The 20,379-nt window shown below is 39.1% G+C and overlaps 1 protein-coding gene across 1 annotated transcript in view; it reads right to left on the bottom strand.

The window, feature by feature from the left end:
* frmpd3 (FERM and PDZ domain containing 3) overlaps window positions 1–20,379 on the bottom strand; it is a 488,844-nt gene that overhangs the window by 10,481 nt on the left and 457,984 nt on the right. The window contains exon 16 of the mRNA XM_059651432.1: window positions 8,676–9,632. Coding sequence (XP_059507415.1) covers window positions 8,676–9,632 — 957 coding nt within the window. The remainder of the gene's footprint in view (window positions 1–8,675; window positions 9,633–20,379) is intronic.

Here is a 20,379-nt window from a genome sequence, read left to right on the forward strand (position 1 = left end):
GAACCGCTTTGATTGGTGCATCTTTCCATTATTGGTACAGACATGTCCTAATTTCAGCCACTCAGATTTCCTCTCGTATAATGCTGCGTGCAGTGACACCTGAAATATAATGCTTTCTCATAAGTATTTAACCATGATGTGATGGGCAAGTTCTAAATGCAAAACTCTTTAGTTGACCATCTATCTACATGTTGTCAATCCTGACAGTTCAGTCTATGCAGGAAATAATCTATCCAATTTTAGCTGTGGGGATCAGGTGGTCAGGTGGACTATTTGCTGTCAATTTTTTGACTTAGTATTTGTTCAGAGACAAGTGCAGACAGAGCACTGGCAACAACTTGAGACACACTGTCTGACCTGTGCACTGCCTAGGTGTTGCAGTATATATGTTGACCACTGAGTGAAAATGACTTCTGAAGGTCTGCATTTTCCTGGGGATGTCATAACCCTAATTTTGGACCATTCAGGGTCTTTAACTGCCCACGTTTTTATCACATCCTCTGGCGAAACCTTCTGGCATGAGGCCTTGTAATAGGATAAGAAACACAGAAGGGCCAGTTAAGGGTGTCAGATGGGGTCTCAATGACACCGATCCAACTGGAAAGCAAGTAACAATACCAGGATGTTAGCTCCCAAACAGAGGCACCCTGTTCCATGCATTCAAGTTAGAAATTAAAAGTTGGAGGGGAAACACCTTCACAGACCTATTCATAAGTAGAGCTGTGGCTCATTGTCTTTCTCCATCGTTGGGGCATGGAGCCTCTGGAACCATTGACAACTTGGTCTGGTACTGGAAGGCTGCCTTGATTGATTCAATAGCCTTTGTACAGGGCAGATGACAATTTAGACAAATTTACCTCTTACTGGGATTTCAGTTGGCCTAGTGGTTGCCCACCTTTTGGAGCAGGTAGCTGAATTGGTTCCCAGTCTGGTCTTGGTGAGGGCTGGGTGGCAGAAAATGTATTTGATGCTGTCCAAAAGTGTCATCTTCCTATTTTGACAGCCTCCCCATCTCTAATCCCATCTATATAGGACCAAGAAAATCCAGCCAAGATATGCAAACTAATTCCTCACTATTTGATTACTAGATCTGTCAAAATGAATTTTATTCTGTTGATCATAGTACTTTGGCATTTTGAAGATATTACAGCTTTGTTACGTTGCAGATGCTACAAGCTCTGAACAAAATTCAAATCTATGAGCTCTGCCTTCTAGAAAGAAAAGGGCAGCTGGTGCATCGGAACACTTCTGCCTCCAAGTTCTCCTCCAGGTCTTATACCATTTTGATTTGGAAATATATTAACATTCCTTCATTGTTGCAGGGGGCAATTTCTGGAATTTACTCCATAAATGTACAGTGTGAAAATCCTCACCACATATAGTTCATATGACTCTTCACCACCACCTTTTGAAGGGGTAATAAAGAATGGGTAATAAATGCAGGTCTAATCAGCCATGTCCGTATCCAATAAAAGATTTTAAAAATTGTCTGCACAGCAAAAAGCTTTGTGGCCTAAAAGTTAGCCAACCCTGTACTGTGTTCTGTAACGAGCTAAGTGGATTGTGTATTCATAGGATACTGTAGTTCCTGTTGCTGCACAGCTAGCTGGTCTGAAACACAAAGTGACTGATCAGATTCCTTAAAGGATTTTTTGTTATGTGGCCTTCTTTAGTCTTCAATGTGGCTCCTTTAATATTTTTGCAAAGTTATGCACACTTTCAGTCTTGCTGTAATTCTGTAATACCCCACATACTTTATGTATCTCTGACTGTTGCACACTTGTAGGGAGGATGGTGCAGTGTTGTGAGGATGTTGCTGAGTGACCTGTCTTGCTGCTTTTACACCATACTGGTAAGAGGAAGAAAGGGGATACAAGTGCATCAACAGACCACTGTCGTGATGTCCTTGCAAGGCAATAGGTGGCACATTTTTCAGCAGACAGCATTCATTGATTCATTTGAAATAATTGCACAGTTAAGATATAATTTCAGTTGCACAAATCAGGAAGTGCATTCATTTTTGCAATTTTCATGTCACCAGTGCTCTAAACTGACTTCCAACTTATGTGTTGTATTATTGTCTTCATGATGGAGTGAGCAGATAGGATTGCTGAGACCCTCCAACTATCTGTACTCTGTGCTCAAGTTGTATGTTGAATCTTTTCTATATGGACAATAAAGATTTTATATTGAATGGGCATTTTGTACTGCATATTCCAGTTAGTTTGACTCTTTTTTGCTGTCTCAAGTCGATGTACTAATAGCTATTACAATAGCTTGCTGGCCCAGATCCTGAAGAAAATATTAGCTGAGGCTTGGCTTTGTTTTGGGGTTTTGCCGTGAGCTGTCCTAGAGTGCCTCAGTTCAAGATATATCCTGAGTGAAGCCTTGCAGTTTTCTTTACTCAGTTATGAGGATGTCCACTTCCATTGGCTTACCTTGTAACTCATATGCTTTACTTGTTGCATTTTCTAACGACAAAACCAGTTGCAGTGCTTGTTTGAAGTCCAGTTGGGCTTCAGCTAGTTAGCTGCTTTTGCATGGTTACATCATTAATCCCACATACTAAATAGTGTTTCCACATCTCATAAAGGTTTAAACCAAAGTCACATGCCTTTGCCAGTCATCTTAACTTCATTAAAAATTCTGTCACAGATTCCCCTGGTTCTTGAACTGTCAAGTAAAACTGATAGCATCTCAATTAAGGAATATTATGACCCCAAGCCTCCACTAATTCTATGTCCATCAATTCTTGAAAGGTTCTAGTATCTTGTGCCTTAGTAATTAGGCTCCTAATAACTGAAAAAGCTGCAGGTTCACAAGCTGTCAGGAGAATTATTCATTGCTTTTCATCTGCCCTAACATTGCTTGCCCATAAAAATAACACATTTTTTTGACACACTAGGTCCAATCTTTGATGGCAGTATCAAACTAGTCAAGCTACCCAAATAATGGGCATGACACCAGAAATGTTTACCTCAACTCAAAGATTACTCTCGCAAGCAAATTTCTTCAGGAGTGTATCTTTTTTTTAATTGCTACTGAAATAACTCCTTAGAGACCTGTACCTAGTGCCTTTTATTTACATATGCACAGTGCTTGGTAGTGGTCTGGCTTTCTCAGCATGAGCAGAACTGCTGATACTCCTGTTGACATTTGTCAGCCAGGGCTCCCTCTTGGACCAGATTAACAGCCCCAATCAGGAAACTCATATTCTATGAGATCTACCTGGATGACCCCATTAAAATCTCTACAGACCTTGAGCTGGATAAGGTACCAGGCACATAAACTGCAGGGAAGGTCAATGTTTAATAACATCTGTTACTGTAGAGTGTCTGAAATGCCCTGGAGTTGTAGTGAGCTTCTGATTCGCCAAAATATGTTGTTATATTCTCATGGGGACAGAAGAGAAGTGTATTAATAGTCAACACAAAGCCTGCAACAGGAGGGCACAGCTATGGCAGAGCCTCTTGGTCTGCAGTACAACCGGAAGGTGGAACAGACTGTGGAGAGGTTGAACTCTGCACAATTTTCTCTGCAAATGTGGAGTCACAAATTTCCATGCTTCTTGACAGTGGCATGGAGGCTGTCTGGAAGATCTGTAAATACATTCAGCATCTTAATGTGTTAACCCACCAGAGTTATGTTGTAAACCACCCAATCAAGATGCTTATTGGAGTACTCTGAAAATCTGCACTGTGATCGCACCCACTGCTCAGCTGGCAAGAAAACTGTCCTTTGCTCCTGGCTTAGCTGCGGCCTACTTATGTCCGATGACTCACCACCTTCTATTTCAAACATGAATTTGCCTTCAAGATTTGCACAATACCTCATCTGAAATGCTCAAGTATTAGATCAAGTGTTAGATGTTTTCAACAGTGTGATGCTGTTGCTCTCACTTTCTTGCTTCTTGGGCTGCTGTCGCTGAGCAGAAAGATGCCTGAAAGCAGGAGTGGAATGTGGCTATGAGAGTCAGAGATAGATTAGGAAATAAGAAGTTCATGCCACACCATCAGCTTTTGCAGTATGTCTGATTACAGAATGAAGGTGAGCTGGGAGTTGAGTAAAGGCATTAGGGGGAAACACATCAAAATAATTTATGCTCTCAGTAATTCTTGGCTCCATAATATTCGATCCATTGTTGCAGAAAACCACTTCTGCAAGAAGTGCAAATAATCTTGGTCACCAATGGTTTCATTCTGCTCTCTGCTACAATGTACCACCTTGTTCTGTGAAAGACTGGGCAGAATGTTGTGCAGCACTGTGTATGATTTCCTTGCCACTGCTGAATAGCTGGAGATGTGCAGGGAAAGCGAGGTGGGCCTGGTGGGTGAGTAAGGCTGACGCAAAGCATCTGGTTATTAGATTTCAAGTACCGGGAATGTTGCTGGTTGGGTGAGATGGATATGTGGTGCCTTAAGCTGTATGAGGGGCTGGTGGAATAATACATTCAAACTAACAGGTGGAGATGCATTTATTGACATTGACAACCTTTGTGAGATCATTAGACATCTTGTTGCACTATTATCGGGTTCTTTGGACCAATCTCTGGGGATTGACTGATGTTCTTACTTCCTTCCAGATCCCTCAGGGCTCCTTAGCCTGTCATGGAACAAAGGTGTCTTTCATTGTGCACAACTCATTTACCAAGGGAAAGTAGGGCTTAGAAGTATTATTGCTGGACTATTAATTCAGATACCCGGGTGACATTCTGGGGTTCCAGGTTCAAATCCCTTCAGAGCAGATGGTGGAATTTGAACTCAATAAAAATCTGGAATTGATAGTCTAATTTTGATTATGAATCATTGATTATTGTTGTGAGGAAAACCCCATCTGGCTCACTAACGTCCTTTCGGAAAGGAAACTGCCATCCTTAACTCATTTAGCCTACATGTGACTCCAGACCCACAACAATATGGTTAACTCTTAACCACGCTGTAGGCAACTAGGGGTGGGCAATGAATGCTGGCCTAGCCAGCAGAACCTGCATCCTATGAAATTATATATATGTGTATATATGTGTGTATATATATATATATATTTTTTTTCCTGGTATTTTGTTTTCCATAGTTTCAGTTCTGGTAACTCACTGTAACCATAAGAAAAGCAGTTATCTTATTCGTACAGTCCATTTCTGAAGAAGGGTCCTGACCCAAAACGTCAACTTTCCTGCTCCTCTGATGCTGCCTGGCCTGCTGTGTTCCTCCAGCTCCATATTGTATTGTCTCTGACTCCAGCATCTGCAATTCTTGCTAACTCTTGCTTAAATACATTCTGTCAGCACATTACTGTGCAGTCTCTGCTAAATGCAGAGATAGTGCATAAAGGATGCAGTAGCCAGGAACCCACTCACTCTCATGCTACAATCAGGTAAATAATGTTGGAGGACTAATTTTGTGAACCAGCAAAGGCAGGTTACAAACTGCTAAAAATAAGGCAGATTAATTTCAAATCATCAATGAGAAAAGGGATGATGATGGAAAACAGAAGTTAGCATTAATGAGACAAGTAAAGAAACAAAAACTGAATGCCAGTAATATCTGAGTGTAATGCCATTAATTTATTCCAAGTGACCTCCTACCTGAAGCTGCTAGTGCTAAAGTTGCTCTTTCAGGCTTCCATCCAGGAAGTGACAACAACATTGTTTTCAGCTATTAGCACCTCATCTAAGCACTTAGTAATAGGACACAAAAAGTGTGAATTATTCAATGTGAGGTAATTATATCTGAAATCACATTTGTCTACACACAGACGTAAGATGCTAGAGGATTTCAATTCAAAGGAAAACAACATGCAGAGAGCTGAAACTTTGATTAGTCATTTGATGCATTACTGCTGAGTGCAAAGTATTGCCCAATTGTTTTTCTTGGTCTTCTTCTACAGCTCTGCTTCCCAAGATTCGCAAATACCCAAATAGCAGAGCGAACACAAATTTTTTATTCCTTCTTGGGACCAAGGCACTGCTGGCTAGGCCAGAATTGATTGCTCATTCCTTGATATCAATGAGAAAGAAGTGAACAGTTACTTTCTTGAATCCATGTGGTGTGTTTGCACCCAGAATGCTGTTTGAAGGGAGTTCCAGGATTTTGACACACCAAAGGAATAGAAACATTGTTCTAAGTCAGACTAGTGTGTGTTTTGAAGGGAAAATTTCACATGTTGGTGTTCCCGTGTATCTGCTGGTCTTGTCCTTCTAGATGGAGAGGTCATGCATTTGGAAGTTTCTGACAAAAAAGCCCTCCTGTTGCACTGTAGTACAAATCTTCATTTGTATGGTTGCTGTTGTGCCTTCATGGTGGAGGGAATGAATGTTGAACTGATGGGTATAGTGCCAATCAAGCTCACTTTTTGTAATCTAACCTTTTGAGTCAACTACCTTGTGTTTTCATATAGAATTGTGACAAAGTTATAATATCAACTTCACTAAACAAGGAATGACTAGAAACAATGATATTTCATTATTAAAACTCCATTTGTTCATTCATCTATTTCACATTAGTTTACCTGGTATCTTATATTGGTCGCATATTTTTCAATCTATCTTCCATGAAGACTGGAAATTATGTATATAAGATTACTGTAATAGTAGGATTTTCGTGTTACAATTATCAGTTAATGCTAACCTTTATCTTGAGATTGGGAAGTAAAAGTTTACTCCTTATCATAAGGGAACACATCTGCTTCCAGCACTGATCAGGTCCTAGAGTTCAAAGAGTAGCTGGTACAAAACTGTAAAAGGGCACAAGTAAGCTGTTTTCTTCATAGCCATTCTCATTCTTCAAAGCAGTATTTTTCTTCAAGCTTCACAACTTCCTCAAACAACCCATTCATAGTTCTACGATGATTAACTCTGTTCATTGCCAGTGCAATGACTATCAATGTTTGTTTGACCCTTTGATTAGTAATGGTCTGGCTTTCTGTATGATTATTGTTCAACAATATTAACTATTAGTAGTATACCTTCAAAATATCTAACTTTCTAATGTTTAATTTGTTCCTTTCTCATCTTTGGAAATTGAACAATCCAACCAGAACAGCCCATAGCATGCTACTTGTCTATAAATTAAAAGAAAATGTTGGCTGTTCAGTTAATTGATGCAGGTGCATTCTCCAGATTATTCTGAATTAGCTATATATTTAGGACTTCCTTCTAGTACATCCAGTAAAATCATCCATTCCAGCTTTTATTGTAAGGGGATTGGACCACAGGAATAAATGACCCTCAGGAATAAACAAGGAATAAATGCTACAGCGGTGCAAGGTTTTGTTGAGACCACATTTGGAATACTGCATACAGCTTTGATCTCCATATCAAAGGTTGGTCATACTTGTGTAGTACAATGGTTAGCGAAAGTTCATTACATTTGTCCTTGAGTGAAAGGGTTGTCCTGTGATGAAAGCCTGAGTAAATTGTGTTTATATTCTCTGGAATTTAGAAGAATGAATGACAATCTTATTGACACACCCAAGACTGTGAAAGGCATTGACAGTGTGGATGCTGAGAGATTGTTTCTGCTTGATCAGGGTATCTAGAACAGAAGGGCAGTGTCTCAGCATTAAAGGTTGATCATTTAGGACCGAAATGTGGAGAAATTATTTCACTTAAAGGTTTGGGAATGTTCAGAATTTCCTACTTTGAAAAGTTGTGAATGCTGCAACTTTGAATGTGTTTCGAACCAGGGATAGCTAGAAGTTTGATCCCTCAAGGAATCAAGGGATATGGAGAGTGGGTGGGAAATTAGTGTTGAAGGTGAAGATTAGCCATGATTGTTTTGAATGGAGGAGCAGGCCTGTCAGGCTATATGGTCTACCCATATCGCATATCTCGTATTCCTTTGTAGGCATCAAAATGTGCCTATCATTTAAATTCTAATTACACACTATTACTATATATATAGCTAAGCAAAAGATGCTTTCGTCCTGTATAGCGCTGACCAAAATTCCTTGACAGAAGCGAGCTGACATACAGAAGATTTATCCCAGATCCAAGGAAACCCCAATGGATAGCTTTGATGAATATCAGACAAATTGCACTGTAATTTACAGAAGAAAGAAACAAAGCTGCAGTCTAAAAGACTTTCATATAAACTATTAGCAAATTAAGCAGAAAGGTTTTGCAAAGAGAATGATGTTAAACTGATGTGATGAATGTTATTAAAACCCAGATGCCAAATATTACTTGCAGCATTGTTTCCTGAGATCATGCAAACTTCATTGCATCTGTGGCCATTTGAAATTGCAACTTCCACTGTATGAAATAAGATTTGCCAGTGAAAATGCTGTCTGTAATGGATTTCAACAGAATGTCCTCATTGAGGGGAAAACCCAATGAGCTAGTGATGACACTGATATTTTTCAAGGGTAAAGAAATTCATGGTCATTCCCTCAGATGGGCAAAGAGGATATTTTGGGGAAAAAAACTCTTCGTCAACATCTATTTTCCTTGTAAATGTCACATGTAAATACATTTTGTAAGAATGTTTGTAACCAAATCCCAAAATACATTAACAGCTTGGTGCATTGGAGCTGATGCTTGACAAAGCATAAGAAGAGTTTGATTACCTATTGCCAATTTTGTTAAACATATTGTTAAATAGTAAATTGTTATCTGAATGAAATGCAATTTTGAAACTTGAAAGCTTTGAAATTTAGCTAAAATCTGATAATTGTGTTACCTGAACCTTCTTGTGGTTGACTATGAGGACACTCTTCAGCTGCAGCTAAAGCTTCCAGGGCTTGTAGTGTAGAAACCAGAGCATCATCCAGTTCCTGGGCCCGATGCCTGACAGTCCTTGTTTGAACACCATCAATTAGTGACACTGGAATGTCATTGAAGTGTATCTCACAAGGCTGTGGACCAGATGTGAGACTTTGATCGGTCCTTCGCTTAGAATCATCTTCATCTGAACTATTATCCCTGAATCCTGGTGGAGGAGCAGCCAATATAGGAAGTAGAAAACAGCATTCATCTCCTTCTTGTTCCTCATCGCTTCCAGGCAGAGGGAGAGTTGTCAGGTCGACAATGTCATCCCGATAATTGCAAGAGTTTAAATATTTCTCCGTACTGTTTCCTTTGGGAATAACATTGCTTTTCTTTTTGACTTTACAGGCATCACAAAGCAAGTCATCATTTTCCTTGATTACTATGGGAACAATCTTAGCACTATTCACTTTGGATAGTTGCATTGGGATTTTCGGACACATACAATTATGGTGATCAGTGGTGTAAGCAATTGCCATTTTCATTTGGCTGTCTAATGTATTGGCTCTTCCCCTGCTCAGAAATCCTTGCAACCCAGAACCATTCTTGTCAAAGTTGCTTTGTCCAGTTTTTGACGTTTTCGGTGTAGGGTCAGACTTTGTTCTTGGTCTTGACTCCTCAAAGAAGATGAGGTTTTCATTAATATCAATTTGATTTTCAAGTTCCTTTCTTTTTTCTTGCATTTGTAAAATGTGAAATCTTAACAGATTGGACTCTGGGGTGCTTACCATCAGGTTGCATGGAGTCTGAGACTCATTGTTGTGTGAGAGTTTGTGAGGACAACTCATACCTCTTCCCTCGGTTTTTAGTACAGGACCTGATGACGAAATAGCCCATTCTGGTTGCAGAATGTTTTGTATATTTCTGTGGTCTGTTAATGAAAAGGAAAAATATCATCATCTTCAATAATAAATTCTGCCTTCCTTGTCTGTTTGAAAAATATTTGACACATCCTTCTGTTTGAGAAAGAAGAAGAGATGAGAATTTAACCTCTATTCCACCTGGCAGAATCTGAGCAGGTAGGCAGCAGAAATCAATTGAATGACTTTCCATGGCAACTTCATTGCATTCTTGTTGTAACTTTGGCAGGAGATTTGCTGAACTATTTCAATAAGGGCTAAGACCTGAATACACGTGTTCAGATCCTAGCCTTACCACTGGTTCTCACCTGAGTCGGGAAATCCCGATTAGTGGAGGTTTTCCTTTCCCTTGCTAGGACACAGGGGTAGTATGGGGTTAGAAATGATGTTACAAATCATTAAGAGCTTGGTGTTAGATTGGAGATTGATACAATATGTGAAATGAGGTTTGAAGTTGGCCTTGTGAAGAGGGAAGGCATGTCCAGAAGAGGGAAGTGACCTAGACAACCAAGCAAAGGACAATTTCTTTTTGAATTTATGATGTTTTGTACATTGGGAGTCAAAAGATGGTGAAATATAGAGTTGGATTGAATTGCAAAACCTCACTTTCAAATAAAAGTTTTAGGCAGAGGGTGACCAATTGAGTCTATTGCACTTGGGTGCATGTTGGCCCCATGCAAATGAATTGTTCTTTCATTATCCTGCAAACATTGGTGAGGCCAATGCCAGGGGTATGATGCTAGCATAACTTTTTAGATTAAATCTTGAACATTTTGGGATTTTGTCTGCTGTACACAGGTTTCTATAAATCTCTGGGATTGCATTTTTTATGGCGCATTGTTCTACTGAGGATGATGTGCATTTTCCTAATATACATAGCTGGATTAAGAAGAAACATAATTTAGGAGGAATACTAATACTATATAATTCATATAAAAATGTATCTTAAAGTACATCAATGTATCCATGCCCAATATTTCCAAATACAATGTGACATATTTCACCATTATCAGAATGTCAACCCGAACTGAACCTCAGCTATGTGTTCAAACTAAAACTAATCAAGTGGCAGTTTTACATGTGAAAACACCAATTTGTACAGCATACTAATGCATGTGAAGGTATTACATGTTCATATTGATAAGCAGTGCAATGTGTGTAGCAAACTCACTTCATTTTGCTTTATTTTTATGAACTGCAATAAATATGGATGTCTGCTCAATATTTCTGTGAATGACTTATCAACCACTAATAGCTCATATCCAAATATTTGCGACATGATTAAATTAAAGAGGCAGGACTTAAAAAAAAGAGAAAAACAACAAAGTGAATGAATGTAAATAAGTTTACAAATGTTAGCATTCTTATACATTCGATGTGGATTTCAGAAGTTAATATTGATGGTAATGAAGCCATTCAGGACAGAAATTAGAAAAATAAACTTTTTACTTCAATGGTCACATAAAACTTGGAGGCAAAATAAATGTAGTTCACAGTCATCATACATATCATTGTCTAATACTTTATCTGTAACCATTGTTAAAATTTAATTTCAGTTTCAATCAATAATTTGGTTAAACAATTGCCAAGTATTTTAATATTTCTCCTTTATTCCCTACAACATTTGTATTTTCATAGAAACCAGGGTCATTATTTAATATAGTCTAAATATCAACATGAAGCATATTAAAAGATTACAGTAGCAGCAACATATGTTCATTTATCATGCTCTGGTCTAGAATCAGACAGAGCATTGGGTATCAACTTTTTGATGAATCAATTAGCTGACAGGTCTTATATGGGAGAGAAGTCTGGATCAGAATCACGTCATTAACAGAAGAATTAGATGTTTTGTCAATCTCCCCACATCTCTTATCTTCCACTTTACCACTACCCCATGCCAAGGAATATTATGACAGTTTTATTGCAAGTACTTGGAATTGCATAGAAATTGGATGGTTCAAATTCATGTAGAAACCAGATTGACTGGAAAGCCAAAACACTAGCCCAGCTATTTTTAATCTAGAAGCATAATTTAAATTGGATGAATGTGAGGTGGCATTATGCCACAGTTTGATATTGATGGGTACGACAATCACCTGATGAAAATAGCCTTTTCCAAACAAAGGAGAAACTATGTCAGGGGTAGAACTTCAAACAAACCTCATGTCAAATGCCAATTAACTATCACGCTACATTTTAACTTTCACTAGGCACTCTTGAACCTGAAGTTTGGGCACACTTGAGCTGAGGAATTATAATATAAGATTATTTTGTTCATTAGGGGGCTAACCTTTTACAAGTTTTATTCCTTTTTACTTCTTTTAATTTAAATTTGATCATAGAATTCCTACAGTGTGGAAACAGGCCCTTTGCCTGAACAAGTCCACACAGACCGTCGGAGCACCCACCCAAGCCCATCCCCCTACAACCCACCTAATGTATGTACACTACGGGAAATTTAGCATGGCCAATCCACCTAGCCTGTACATCTTTGGACTGTGGGAGGAAACCAGAGCACCCAGAAGAAATCCACGCACACATGGGGAGAGTGTGCAAACTCCACACAGGCAGACAACTGAGGGTGGGATTGAACCCCGGTCCCTGGCGCTGTGAGGCAGCAGTGCTAACCACTGAGCCACCGTGCTGCCCTAAAGGTGCAGTTAATTTTTGAGATTCTTGACTTGTACACAATTGACAACACTGTTAAGTTATTGATTGAACCTTAATTATGTTAATGACAAGGAATCATTAAAAGCCGCACTTTATAGCAGTCAACTACTTAAAACAATTTGAATCATCTACGTAGATTGAAGATTAATTGTTCTTAAAATACTGGGATTCACTTAGTCTCATCAAATATTTACATGTCTAACCTGTAATGTGTAAAATTTTTCTACCTTGTTTTCATTGAACAAAAGAAGACCAACTGAGTCCCTCAAAACACATCAAATGAAAATCATCTAACTTTTTAAAATCTATGATTAAAGTTAATATTGGACATTGCTTCTCTAAAAGACTGGCAGAAAGATATGATTACAGTATAACACTTATACAGAATAACATAAGCTAAAGAATGTGTGTAGATACATATTGTTAGATACTTTGGAAATATTGTTGCAATCTGTGATTTTGTATCCTTTCCATAGTTGTATGGTTTTAACCTAGATTAATGTCTGGTCAAGTTGTTGTTAGTTTAAAGTAAACAATTAAACTTGTTAGAATAGAGTTTTGCAACTGACTTACTTTTTGTTAGAAGTTGCTTTTTTTTATTTGGAAGTCAGTTTGTGAATCTTTGCATGTTGTATCACTCTACAGTCAGACAATTATAGTTATGATATTCACATGATTCAGGGTTTCCTATCCTTCTTGGTGGAAAATTTATTATGGCAGAGGTTCTAGACTAGACTGGCCTGTAAACTTAAGGCAATTGCATGATATTCACAACGTGTGATATTCTGGTATAGAGGTACCAGCATCATCCTCAGTCCCCTCTCTCTACCTAATAGAGTGAGTGCAATCTGTCGGTTTATGTATGTAATGCACAGTAGCAGCTGTACGCAAGGACGTAAAACTGTGATATTGTAGCTTTGCAGGTAGCTAGCGTTTCAAATAATCTTCAAAATATGACTCAACAGAAAAACTATCTCTTTTTTGATATTTAATAAACCACAAAAAGCATCATGATGGCAGCAAATGGCCACAAAAGCCAGTTGTGACAGGTCGGTTGTGGCAGTGGCAGGATGCCAAAGGCTGAAAAGGTGACAGTGTTTTCTTCCTAACAGCCAGCCATCAATCTGTTTAAATTCAGAGCTGAAGTTACAATGATAACCAAAGCTAAAGGCTACAACCTGTACAGAAGCACAGCAAGATCTCTGCCTTTCCGTCTCACTCTTTTAAAAGGGAAGTAACTGCTGATCCAATTTTTTCAAAAAGGTAATTTTAAATGGTCCTGATAGGACAGCTCCAAAGTGTTTCTAGAAGAAAGTACAGCTTATAAACACTTAAAAAACTATTTTTCTACATTGAAAAGGCTTATGTATACAAACATTAATCTAGTCGGCCATTTTCTTTTTCCAAATCAGCATAAAAATTAAAAACAAGTCCATAGATTGTCATCCCTCCTTTTTTTGGTGAAAACATCATCTACAGGTAAAACCTACCTCTACAAGTCTGCAATTTTTACAAGGGACAGTAATGTACAAGAAAAATACCATGATAAGCCAACAAACAAACAAATAAAAGCTCTACACAGCAATACTGATTCTTAGACTAGCATTTTAGTGAGCATAAAGCGAAACAAAAGAATGATAGAAAGCAACCATCTAACCATGGGCTGTCATATTTTCACATACTGCTCGAACTTCACTTACTTAAATGAAAAATGAATCTTTATGAAACACGATCACTGTCAAAGAACAATAGGCAATCAAATGTGTTCTTGCTTTGAGCACCAGACGGTTCAGATGAATAAAATCCACTGGTATTTCTGATGACGACTGCAAAGATATTGATCAGGCTTTTCAGATTTTACAGAATTAACATAAACTGAGTTAATTCCAGGATACACAGGCTTGAGTTCATGTTTTATCTGGCTATTGTCAGAATGGCAATCAACCAATTTTTAGATGTTGATACAAAGATACAGAGCGTGATTTCACCAAAGCTAGCTTATGGAATGCTTCTGGAAGAGATCATTGCCTTTACGCCCATTGACTCATTCACAAAAACATTCTGGATAAACCTAAAGGATATCCCTTTGATACCCTACTAGAAAAACAATGCAAATTCAAAACAATTGAAGGAGGCCAGTGGCATTGGCAAGTGCTTTGGTCTAGAACATCTATTCCAGCCATTAACAGGTACAGAGAAACATCAAAATCTTGCATCAAATGACCTTTGCTCACTTGGAGGAAATGTCCAGTTGTTTTATAACATATGGAAGTTATGTTTTTCAAGAAGTCATTGAGCTAAAAATGTGTAGGCATATTCCAGAGAAACATGAAGAACAACACAAAAGTTCCATAACTGAATGTGAAGAACTGATAACCAAACAACAATGCATATAAGCTTCCACAGTTCTGACCATGGCACACAAACTTGAAAGTACTAGAAGTAAGTGCAACAGTACCCTTGCAGACGCCAGTCAGACAGTACACATAGTAAATCTGACACCACATAGAATCATCCAAAAATTTGAAGCCTTGACCTCCATTCAAGTGATCTCTCCAAAAAGAAATGAACAATACACACCAGCTGCCAAGATTGACAGTGGTGCCACTGCATCTTACATAAGATGTACTCAGGAAACCAGCATAATATCATGCAGTCCACACAAAGTAAGTTAACTGTTTTCAAGTATATGCCATCATGTTACGATCACTATCCATCTTAAATGCCAATATGGATCACTGGGACGGTCATCTGAAACTCTTTCATGGTTGATTCTCTAAGGCTTTAATCATCAGTCGACTGACATGCATGGATCTACATATTATTACAAATCCAACAGGTACAACTCCAAAGATTCCAAATGTTAACATCAATCTCTTACACATTTGTTGCAGCAGCAAGCAAGTTGGATTAGGTGCCGCAGCTCAAAAAAAGTCATCATCAGCCAGAAGGCATCCAACAAGACCCTAAGTTGGTATGCTCATTCTAGTCATATAGAAACAAGCTTGTGACTGTCCAAAAAACAAAATCTTCAACAGCAAACAATTCATAATTCTGTTAACATTAACATTGAGACATGCTGGACCATAGGTGATATGGATGCAAACAAAAATGAAGAGGCCAGTGCATGACGTCATATGTTGGTCCAGCATTAATAAAGCCATCATTGCACAAATCAAGTTGTGAGAAACATATTAATTCCATCAACCTCAAAAATCAAAAGAACCTCACCATCTATCCGGGATTCGTTCTGAATCATGGTGCATGATTGTGTTGAATATTTTCCATGTTCAAGGATACAATTACATTCTGGTGACTGACTACTTAACTAAGTTGCCTTTAGCATGATAAATCAAAAATACCAATAGCACAATAGTTGTTGAAACACCGACTCTCATATTCGTTACTACGGTGTCCCTCAACAAATTTTATGTCTGGCAATGACATATATTACACCAGTGAGTCCTTCCAAAACATGTACAAGAGGTGGAATGTTCAACGCATTGCCTCTTCTTCTCATTAGAACATAGAACATAGAACATAGAACAGTACAGCACAGAACAGGCCCTTCAGCCCACAATGTTGTGCCGACCATTGATCCTCATGGATGCACCCTCAAATTTCTGTGACCATATGCATGTCCAGCAGTCTCTTAAATGACCCCAATGACCTTGCTTCCACAACTGCTGCTGGCAACGCATTCCATGCTCTCACAACTCTCTGCGTAAAGAACCTGCCTCTGACATCCCCTCTATACTTTCCACCAACCAGCTTAAAACTATGACCCCTCGTGCTAGCCATTTCTGCCCTGGGAAATAGTCTCTGGCTATCGACTCTATCTATGCCTCTCATTATCTTGTATACCTCAATTAGGTCCCCTCTCCTCCTCCTTTTCTCCAATGAAAAGAGACCGAGCTCAGTCAACCTCTCTTCATAAGATAAGCCCTCCAGTCCAGGCAGCATCCTGGTAAACCTCCTCTGAACCCTCTCCAAAGCATCCACATCTTTCCTATAATAGGGCGCCCAGAACTGGACGCAGTATTCCAAGTGCGGTCTAACCAAAGTTTTATAGAGCTGCAACAAGATCTCACGACTCTTAAACTCAATCCCCCTGTTAATGAAAGCCAAAACACCATATGCTTTCTTAACAACCCTGTCCACTTGGGTGGCCATTTTAAGGGATCTATGTATCTGCACACCAAGATCCCTCTGTTCCTCCACGCTGCCAAGAATCCTATCCTTAATCCTGTACTCAGCTTTCAAATTCGACCTTCCAAAATGCATCACCTCACATTTATCCAGGTTGAACTCCATCTGCCACCTCTCAGCCCATCTCTGCATCCTGTCAATGTCCCGCTGCAGCCTACAACAGCCCTCTACACTGTCAACGACACCTCCGACCTTTGTGTCGTCTGCAAACTTGCTGACCCATCCTTCAATTCCCTCGTCCAAGTCATTAATAAAAATTACAAACAGTAGAGGCCCAAGGACAGAGCCCTGTGGAACCCCACTCACCACTGACTTCCAGGCAGAATATTTTCCTTCTACTACCACTCGCTGTCTTCTGTTGGCCAGCCAATTCTGTATCCAAGCAGCTAAGTTCCCCTGTATCCCATTCCTTCATTACTCTCAAAAGAATGGTCTTGCAGAATATATTGTTCATACCAAAAAATCCATTATCGTTAAATGTAAAGTGACTTGCCAAGATTTTTGGATAGTTATGTTAAATTTGTGTTACCCCTCTAGGCAATAATTTACTATATCCAGCAGAACTTCTGTTTGAGAAACAGATCTGCAGACTCTTTTTTGACTCTCACTACCAAACAACATGTGCACAGCTCATGGTTGGAAAGAGGGGAGAAAATAGTACAAGAACATACAGCCAGTCATTCAACCCAGAGAAGAACAAGGCATACATGTTTCACACAAACAAATTGATTCATAGAAAGCTACCAGATCATTGTGTCCAGCCTAGATCAAATGACTTTGTCATGAGAAATGGTCAAGGCTTGTGAGAAAATAAACAACATATTCAAACTGCATATTGTTAACTACCCACCACACAGGATCACTACTTGGATGCTGAAGGTATCATGCCAGGCAAAATCCATTCACGTATGGTAAGTGATACATATTCATTTGCAGAGGCAACAGAGCATGTCACAGAGTGAAACTACTTTACCATGTCATCATACTTGTATAAGGAACACATCTGGTCATGTTTTATGTCTGCCAAAGTGCAATCTGAATGTATAGAGGCAACTGGGAATATTTATCCTTGTACATAAATGTTTCACCGCATAGCTCCCAGGCCAGACAGGCCTGTGTATCTGAGAGACAGCTACACGACGTCACAACATCTAAGCTTTTGGTATAAAGATTCCCGTCTTATTTTCAGTCACTTTGTCTGTGCGATGGAGTGAGTCAATTGTGTGAAATGTACACTAATATCTAAGTGCAAAATCCAAGCTGTGTTTAAATCTGTGGTATCATATTCTTGTAAATTATTAGTGTTGTAAATAAACTGCAAGATATCTTGATTCAACTGAGCCCAGCAATCTATGATGTATGTTACATGCTGTAACATATAGTAAACCACAAATAGCATCAGGAGACTTCACATCAAGCTGTGATTTGCTGCATGGAGCTATCTCATTTCCCTTTCAGGGACCTGTATGTTGGTGAATACAGGATAGGTGCTGGCATTGTTACAGAGATAGTAGAAACTGCCGATGCTGGACAATCTGAGATAATACGGTGTGAAGCTGGATGAACACAGCAGGCCAAACAGCATCAGAACAGCAGGATCCTGACCCGAAACATCAAGCTTTGCTGCTCCTCTGATGCTGCTTGGCCCGCTGCGTTCATCCAGCTTCACACCGTGTTATCTTAGGTGCTGGCATTGTTTCTGTTTTAGGATAACATTGTTTTATAGTTCCTAGACTTTGAAACTTCATAGCAGCATTAACTGCCATTTGAATGAAATGTTCCTGAGGGAAACTGCCATGGCTCAGAAGAGAGCTTCAGTTGAAGGCTGCAGAAATAGAACATTGATAGGTAAATTTTCTGGATAATTTTAATGGCTCATGCATCTACTTTCTGACCAGAAAATCCAAGATGATCATAAAGTGCCATATCTATCCATGCTTCATGGGAACATTCTTGAGTGATAGGCTATCTGTCTTGTATTTTTGTTAAGCAGTACTAAAATTCTAGGAGGCAAGAACAATGAGGAAAAGTAAAATAATCCCATTCTGGAAGTACTCAGAAGGTCGAGCAGCAGCTGTGAAGAGAGAAACCAACTGTTTCACAACATGATGAAATAGTACTCTCAGTGTGAAGAAGGGACTTTATCTTTACAATTCTCACTAATACTGTCATGGACAGAGGCACCTATTACAGTCAGGCAGAGGTCCAGTCAACTTTTCCTCCCTGCTGGTTCAACTGCTGATGCATTCCAACTGATAGATACTTCAGGGTTTGGCCAATAGTAGCGTTACTGAGGAGCTCCTGGTGGTAGATTGTGAAGTCCTCCATCCAGAGTTCTTTTTGTGCCCTTGTTATCCTCAATGTTACTTCCAAGTGATGCTCATCACGAATGACTACTGAATCATTCATTGAGGGAGGGCAATCGGTGGAAACCAGCAGGAAACTTTCTCGCCCATGTCAGTACTGAAAAGAGGTTTATCTTTGATTGGAAATTCAATTTTTGAAGTGAGACTTGATTTGAATGACTGTTTAGAATAGGCAGCCATTTGTGCCATTCAGTCTTTTTGGCTGAACAATAGTGAGGTTCCAAATTTATAAACTGCATGATCAACTTGCTTGAGCAACTTTAAGCCTTTCAAAGCATGTATACTATGATCCAATTACACTTTCCTAAATACAAAAATAACTTGCAAGGTGTTGACAGGAGGTATTATTTTAAGATTGTGTAATAAAGTGGATGCAATAAATAGATCAATGCAGAAATTGCTTTATTCTATCACAGTTTGCGATTGCTAAGTAATAAGTTATCACTTGCAGTAAAAATTAAGGAAAAGGAACAGTTTGCCAGAATTAAATGTACCAACCCATGTAATTTAGCACCTTACAAAGAACATGGCTTGTGGCTCAATTGCTGATTTATACTGTGACGGGTTAGCAGGACAATGGGAAAACACTACATTTGATTAGAGAAGAAAAAGTCAGTGAAGAGCATCCAGCTTGGCTATTATTCTGTGTTCCCTGCTGGAAGGGTGCATGTATGAATAGCAATGAGTACTGCGCTAGGCTCAGCTATGAAGCACCCAACTGTAAGTAGCCTGACAATGTTTACTGTCAGGTTCACTTAAAGAATAGCCACTTTGCAAGATATATCAGCGAGTGATTCCGTATTTTCTTGAGGGGTGGGGAGAGTGAATCAGTCAAATGCTAAGACCTCAGCATAATCTTTCAGTATACTTCCTTTCTGTTCCAAAAACTGAATTTATCTGTCTCACCAAAATTGTTTCCTCAGAAACTAGCTAAATGTAAATACTAGTGAAGCAATGTCAACATGTTAAGGCTTCAAGTTTGCCAGCATTGACAGAAAACGGGGTCAGAGTTGCAGAGTTTTGACAATGTGGGCAGTGGGGTGGTGGTGGAGATAGAACAGCTGCTTAAGTTGGTTAGCTTCAAACAGTAATTTGGGAATGTATTGCAGTTACATGGCAGTGTTATGCTCACTGCATCTCATTGGTGGAAATAAATGAATGAAATGCCTCGACCCACATCTCACCTTCCAATACGTCAGGACATTGAAAATACTTAATAGCTAAAGAAGTACTTTTTAAGAGTAGTCATTGTACTTGGATAATTTACAGAGTAGCCAATGTTTAGTCAACAAGGTCCTATAAACAGCAATTTGCTCATAGTCAGGTAATCATTTTTAGTGATGTGGATTGGGTGATTGAACAGGACATGAAGCAGAACTGCTCTCCTTCAAAATAGTGGCATCTGATCTTTTAAAAAGAACAAAGAACAAAGAAAATTACAGCACAAGAACGGGCCTTTCAGCCCTCCAAGTCTGAGCTGATCTAGATCCTCTATCTAAACCTGTCACCT

Source organism: Stegostoma tigrinum, chromosome 15 (genome assembly GCF_030684315.1).
Source record: "Stegostoma tigrinum isolate sSteTig4 chromosome 15, sSteTig4.hap1, whole genome shotgun sequence".
Classification (NCBI taxonomy): Eukaryota; Metazoa; Chordata; class Chondrichthyes; order Orectolobiformes; family Stegostomatidae; genus Stegostoma; species Stegostoma tigrinum.